The sequence below is a fragment of the Sphaeramia orbicularis genome, chromosome 12, assembly GCF_902148855.1.
Source record: "Sphaeramia orbicularis chromosome 12, fSphaOr1.1, whole genome shotgun sequence".
Taxonomy (NCBI): Eukaryota; Metazoa; Chordata; class Actinopteri; order Kurtiformes; family Apogonidae; genus Sphaeramia; species Sphaeramia orbicularis.
The window spans coordinates 29489761-29497003 of record NC_043968.1 but is presented as its reverse complement, the minus strand read 5'-3'; the positions used below and the strand labels follow the sequence as shown (position 1 = coordinate 29497003).

The window sequence follows — 7243 nt, the reverse complement described above, 5'->3', positions numbered from 1 at the left end:
AAAGGTAAGGCAAAAGAGATTTTTAGTTAGGCATGATGGAAATCAGTTTTTATGCATTTATAGCAGTATCAAAATGCAATACATAATAAAATGTACCCATGTTAGTATGTAAGGTGATTTAATGTATTTTGATTAAACTGTCATTTTGTCATGACTATTAAGCATCTTATTAGTATGAAATTTAAACAAAATTGTGATTCCTTTGGTACCAGCGAGACCGTATTTTTTCCTTTTGTATTGTCAATGTTCTATTTTGTATTTCCTTGTGTATTTTCTTTCCTGACATGTTCTGTTTGACCTGCTCTTAAATTTAAGGGAGAACTGTGTTCTTCAGGACAACCAACTATCTCCTCTAACCTCTTAGCTGCTGCAATCCTCCTCTTTTCTCTGTTTAATTTTATAGGAGATTCTCCCAAAATCAGCCTTGCTAATGGCGCCAGTCATACTAAAGACCTGCTCTCCACCTCAGAAGAAAAGATGGAGGAACGGGGCCAGTGGAGCAACAAGGTAGAGTTTGTGCTTTCAGTTGCTGGTTCCATCATCGGACTGGGCAACATGTGGCGCTTCCCTTACCTCTGCTACAAGAACGGGGGAGGTGAGTTGGATTCCTCTTTCATTTTGATTGAATGCATACATGAACATCAGCAGAGATGAAACGGTTTCCCCTTTTTGATGTCGGAGATGGCCTTTTATAAGAACATGCTTGTGTAGCTGCTAAATTGGACATCCCTCTTTCTCCCTCCATGGGGTAGCAGGGTCAGGGCTCAGTGCTGAGCAGGGTCAGACAGCTGTTGTTGCTTCTTGCTCACAGCAGTTGTGCCTTCAGAGAGGCGGAAATCTGAGTATGCAACATCCCTGGCCACCTGACGGGCCACCGACACGAAACCTCAAAGAGGGTGGCAGTGGATCAGATTAAAATGTAACAAGTCTAATCTCGTAGTTTTGTCGTAATTATTCATGCTGTCAGTGATATAATGATTTATTTCAATTTAACACCACATTAAATGTTTAAGTATATTGTACTGCGCACAGATAATACATATAAATTTACACTAACTGTACTCAAATTGATTCCTTGAATGTTACTACCATCAGAAGGAAGTTTCAGTTTGATGTTGTACTTATGTTTTCTCTCATTGGAGCCAGGTTTGATAGTTACAGGCTTATTCTTTGTATGCCTTTTTATGTTTTTTTTTTTTAATTTATATGCCAGATAATGTGTGCTTTAATTCAGCAGTTCCTTTACTCCAAGACAATTTTCCCCTACAAGAAACAATAAAGTAATGACAGCTTTTTTTCCAAGTCTCATGCATAGACTCTATGGTCTTTCTAAACAGGTGCATTCCTCATCCCTTACCTGATATTCCTGTTCACCTGTGGTGTCCCTGTCTTCTTCCTGGAGACGGCCTTGGGTCAGTACACGAGTGAGGGAGGTATTACCTGCTGGAGAAAAATTAGTCCATTATTTGAAGGTAAGAAGAACAGGTGTATCACCTTAAGTCATGATCACAGAGGACTTGGATATCTGATGTACTCCATATATAAAACTGTTGTCTCTGCAGGTCTTGGTTATGGCACGCAGGTAATAGTGACTCTGTTGAACTTCTACTACATCATTGTTTTGGCCTGGGGGATTTTCTATCTGTATTTCTCCTTCTCCTGGGACCTGGCCTGGTCCTCCTGCAACAACACATGGAACACAGGTAATAAGTCCACATTCAGGTGTTGTTCTTGTTGTTGTTGTTTGCCAGTGCATACAATAGGTTTAAGTATTTATATAGTTTTCTTGTTTTGACCAGCAAACTGTGTGGAGTTTCAGAGAAGAAACACCTCTATCAACACAACAATCAATCCTAATGCAACTTCTCCTGTCATGGAGTTCTGGGAGTGAGTTCTCAGACAGTGACGCTATGTCCTCATTATATTTCACTAATATTGCACAGATAATGACGGCTCACCTCAGCAATTGTTGTCTGTTTCTGCAGGAGAAGAGCGCTGAGAATTTCCCCTGGCCTTGACCACATGGGTACTCTGAACTGGGATCTGGCCCTGTGTCTGCTCATTGCCTGGATCATGTGTTACTTTTGCATCTGGAAGGGGGTGAAATCTACAGGCAAGGTGGGTGAGAGCTTCAGTGAGAGTGTAAATGACCTTTTCTTTAAATCTATTGATTCATTTTACCCGACAGTTTGAGGGCACATTATTATGATATCTAGGATGTATTTGTTTATCTTTGCATGCCCCTTTTTCCTATATTTAACCTCAGTGCATTTGTGTCTGCATAGGTGGTCTACTTCACTGCCACCTTCCCCTATCTGATGCTGATAGTGCTGTTAATTAGAGGGCTCACCCTGCCGGGAGCTGGAATAGGCATCCAGTTCTATCTTTATCCTGACCTAGGACGACTGGCAGACCCCCAGGTACCACAATGTTACTATATCACGCTAAAATTACAACACAGTGATGTAAAGTCTGGTATGTAACAATCTTTAAAAAAATATATACACACAACAGTCTCTCTACCATTCATAAAAAAATCAGATTCCCATTGTGGGCTTTTTGGTGCTCTGCTCTTTGTGGGTGAGCACACCATGTGCAGGTACCCCATGGTTCTCTGCTGGGTTGCGTAGTTTCCACTGAGTCCACCTGCTCTCAATGAAACAGGGAGAGGATGACCCAAAACAGGGATCAAATGCAGGGCCAGAACACTGCTGGGACTGTAAACATGAGTTCTACCTCGACTGAGCTGCAAACAGACTGCTAACAGGCTTTTCTGTTAGGGTGGCGAGTTAGAAATAAAATGAAACTGAATTATATATACCATTTACTTTCTGCTCTTTTGTTATGTGGCGGCCCTGCTTTTAAAATGACACAGAGTACACACATTGTTTTACCACAACACGTGCTGTGCATTACATTTGTACAGGTTCAGTGATTTGTACTGTTTTACTATTATGTCAGTGTGTAAGTCAATCATTATGTATGCTAAATCTTAGCATGTGAAATTCTCTACATCACAGATGTCAAACATGCGGCCCGGGGCCCAAATCCAGCCCACCAAAGGGTCCAGTCTGGCCCTTGGGATGAATTTGTGAAATGCAGAAATTACACTAAGATAATAACAATCCTTTTAGTTCAGGTTCCACATTCAGACTAATTCAATCTCAAGTGGGCAGGACGAGTAAAACACTATCATAATAACATAGAGATAATGACAACTCCAAATGTTTGTCTTTGTAAATGTAAATATTTTCATGTATTTAAAACAAAGATTAATTTTGCAAAAAATGTGAATAACCTGAAAAAATATGAGCAACCTGGAATGTCTTAAGAGAAGTAAGTACAATTTTAACACGATTCTGCCTGTTACTAAATGTTTGTGTGTCTGTAGATCCACTGTGATCTGAAAGTTATAATGTACACGTGTAAATGATAAACTGAGGCTTAATATTGTTAAAATTACACTTTTTTTTTTCAGTTTGTTCATGTTATTCACATCTTTTGAAAGGATAGTTTGTAGATTTGAACCTTTTCATGATGTAAATTTACTTTTTTCACTCTAAAACATAGAGAAAAGCTTGGGGTTGACATATAATAACATAGTAATATATAAATTTGACTGGTCCGGCCCACTTCAGATCAAATTTAGTTGAATGTGGCCCCTGAACTAAAATGAGTTTGACACCCCTGCTCTACATAATGTATACACTGTGTCACACGTTTGCATGTATTGTGTGTGATCGATGTATTCTGATGGGTTGATGAGAGTCTGATTTCGACCAGCTCTACATGTAAAGTGTCATGAGATAACTTTTGTTAGGACTTGGCACTATATAAATAATTTTGATTGACTGATTGATGGGTGACTGATCTATTAGCTGAGTGGCTTTAAATGTTTCGTCATTAGGTGTGGATGGATGCAGGTACCCAGATCTTCTTCTCCTATGCCATTTGTTTGGGGTCACTGACTGCTCTGGGCAGCTATAACAGATATAACAATAACTGCTACAAGTGAGTACTGTCATTATTTGGAAAAATTGGAACAAATATTCCCATCAGCTTTGTTTCTGTGAATCTAAAGATGAAAAATGACAAAAAAACAAACAAACAAACTGCTGTCTCTGCTTTTGTCTACTGCTGTTTTCATATTTAATTTACAACAACTTAAAAGCCTGCCCTCTGTTGCAGAGACTGCCTGGCATTGTGCTTTCTGAACAGTGGCACCAGTTTTATGGCAGGCTTTGCGATCTTCTCCATCCTGGGTTTCATGTCTTATGAACAGAATGTTCCTATCTCTGAAGTGGCAGAATCTGGTGAGTGTTTCAAGCCCAAAGAAAGTTGCAAAAGCATAAGATTAAAAACAATAATCTTACTATTGAATTCTTAAATGAGCATTTCACCAGCCTGTGTTTCTATACAGGTCCTGGTCTGGCATTCATAGCTTATCCCCGTGCTGTGTCAATGATGCCTTTCTCTCCCCTCTGGGCTGCCCTCTTCTTCATCATGATTGTTTTTCTGGGGTTGGACAGCCAGGTAGCCAAAAATCATTACATAAAGTTAATATATACTCCTGGTTACAGTATGACTTGGCCTTGTTTTCTGTATTTTCCATCTCTTTGCTCTCTTACTTTTCAGTTTGTTTGTGTAGAGAGTCTCGTGACAGCGATTGTTGACATGTACCCTGCTGTGTTCAGACGTAAAAACCGCAGGGAGCTCTTCCTGTTAGCTGTGGCATTTTTATCCTTCATTGTGGGTCTCATCATGTTGATGGAGGTAGGGGCCATAATCTGGTACCACACATGTAGTTCATACACACAGGTAAACACTCACCATTAGCGTAAAGTTGTTTTTTGTTTTAGTGCGTCTCACTGTTTGTTAGTGTGGCCATATGTTATACATTCACTACCTTTAAAATGTAATATTGTGTACCTCATATGTTATCTATTATGTTCAAAATTCATCCAAATATCATTCAAGGATTCCTATAAATTGTTCACATAAACTTAGACACATACAGTTTGATGATACACACACACACACACACACACACACACACACACACATACAATTTAAAATCAGCTTTTGCTGAGCGGTCACACCTGATGGTTGTTTAGGGATGACCCATGACTCAGGATGCTTTGTTTTGCTGAAATAAACTCATACAGAGTCCACATAGTTGACATGGTTTCACCTCTGCACAGCTGGAAACATGAATGCTCTGCAGAGGTGTCAACAAGTCCTCATTTTGTAAGTACAAGCAAGTCAAAGGTTTTGTGCAACTTGTCCCAGGTAAGTCTCAAGCGTTGTTATACAACGCTTAAAATCTAAAGTCAAGTCTGAAGTCTTTTCAAGCCTGAAGTCATCTTTTCAAGTTAGTTAAAAATAAACAATGTGTGCTATGATAACCATGAAGGAGTTATACAATTTTCATAATTTACACAACTACATCTTTTTCTTTGGTTTGAGTGTCGCTTAATGTTTTAATATGAGCAACATAAAATGACATACATAAAAAAAAAGAGTGATTAAGACATGGCAAAGCTTATTTCATCAGAGTGAAATAGATAAATGACCCTTGTTTTGTACTCACTCAGTACTATCACTCTTTCCTTATAGGGTGGTATGTATGTCTTCCAACTCTTTGATTACTATGCAGCCAGTGGTATGTGTCTTCTCTTCATGTCCATCTTTGAGACGGTGTGCATTGCATGGGTCTATGGTAAGCTAGCATTCCATTGATGCTGACTGTACAAATCAAATTTAGCTGTTGTTAATAAAAACAACTTTTAGTCATAACAGTGTCTTTCAAAACAGGATTTTGACTGTTTTTCCAGGTGCAGAACGGTTTTATGATAATATTGAGGACATGATTGGCTACCGCCCAGGACCTTATATCAAATACTGTTGGTTGTTCTTCACCCCAGCCACATGCATCGTAAGTATCAACAAACTAATGAGGAGTAATCATGGATTCCCAAAAATGACAAATGGTCAGAGATTTTCTCTATCAAACACAGTCCCAGAAATAAAAACTTCTTGATGCCTCTCATTAAAATATTTTACTTTCAGGGTACCTTTGCCTTCTCCCTCATCAAATACACACCTCTGAAGTACAACAATGAGTATATTTATCCATGGTGGGGCTATGCTATTGGCTGGCTGCTTGCTCTTTCTTCTATGGTCTGCATCCCCCTTTGGATGTTGTACAAGATCAGTACCACCCAGGGAACACTAAGAGAGGTAATACTGATCCTATTTATGGGTAATGACCCACTGGCCTCTTTACTTAACTAAATATATAATAGCTGGGACACAAACCACCCATGTTTTTAAAAGTTCCAACTAAACAGATAATGTTATAATGATCAACTTAAATGAACCAATTAGACTTTTTTTTTTTATGTTTTCACAGCGTATTAAGTTCCTCATCACACCATCTGATGACTTACCTAAAACCAAGAGGGAGCAGGAGAGGTTATTGGCCATCTTTGCTCCTGAAGCAGAAATCAACATAACTACCAATGGCTACCTTCCTGTGTCAGAGAGTGACTCCAGCATATAAGGCACCTGAGGTGATATGTATGAGAAAGCACATGAAGTCCGTTTTTGTCTTACAGTGCCATTGCCTCCATCTGGGTGATCACTGTGGCTAAGATCCAACAAACTGTTACGTTACATAGTTGAATACATAAACAAAAAATAAAACCCACTCAGGAGATAATAGGCCTACAGTCTGTTGGGTTTGGCAGTGCTTGTAGAGTAATGGCAGAAAAGAGGGATCAACACAATGAAAGTACAAAGTAGCTCATTCATTTCATTGTGTATATGTGTTACTTTTCAGGGAGAAAAAGTCATATCTAGATTCAAACTGAAATCTATTGTTCATTTCTACAACAAATTGAGTTAAAGTGTCTCTTAACTATAAAGTGTTACCATTTTCCAGTTGGAATATTCTAAACAGTGATGGTAATAATTACTGAGACATATATGCAGGGACTACCAAAATGTAAAAAAAAATATAAATAGTGAGGATGAATTTTATCTGCATTTAAAGACAATAAATTACCACATATTACTGCACAGTAATAGATGAGGCTGATCATTTCTCAGCAATGTAGAGACTGAAGTCGTCGTGTGTATGTCACTAAATGGCTACAAAGCCATAATTGTATCATACTCTGGTATTATCATAAGGATGGCTTTATTTCATATTTACTGGAAATTATATAATTTGTAATGCATA

At 38.6% G+C, this 7243-nt stretch overlaps 1 protein-coding gene across 1 annotated transcript; it reads left to right on the top strand.

Annotated features, from left to right (window-relative positions):
* The first annotated feature begins 477 nt into the window (after positions 1-477).
* LOC115429278 (sodium- and chloride-dependent GABA transporter 2-like) lies at positions 478-7134 on the top strand. Its single transcript, XM_030148591.1, has 14 exons — positions 478-595; positions 1338-1472; positions 1563-1736; positions 1800-1887; positions 1986-2118; positions 2286-2420; positions 3908-4011; positions 4189-4313; positions 4421-4533; positions 4636-4773; positions 5617-5719; positions 5835-5935; positions 6070-6240; positions 6413-7134. Exons 1-14 carry the CDS (start codon positions 478-480, stop codon positions 6560-6562), a joined length of 1788 nt encoding a protein of 595 aa, XP_030004451.1. The 3' UTR covers positions 6563-7134.
* The last annotated feature ends 109 nt before the right edge of the window (positions 7135-7243 follow it).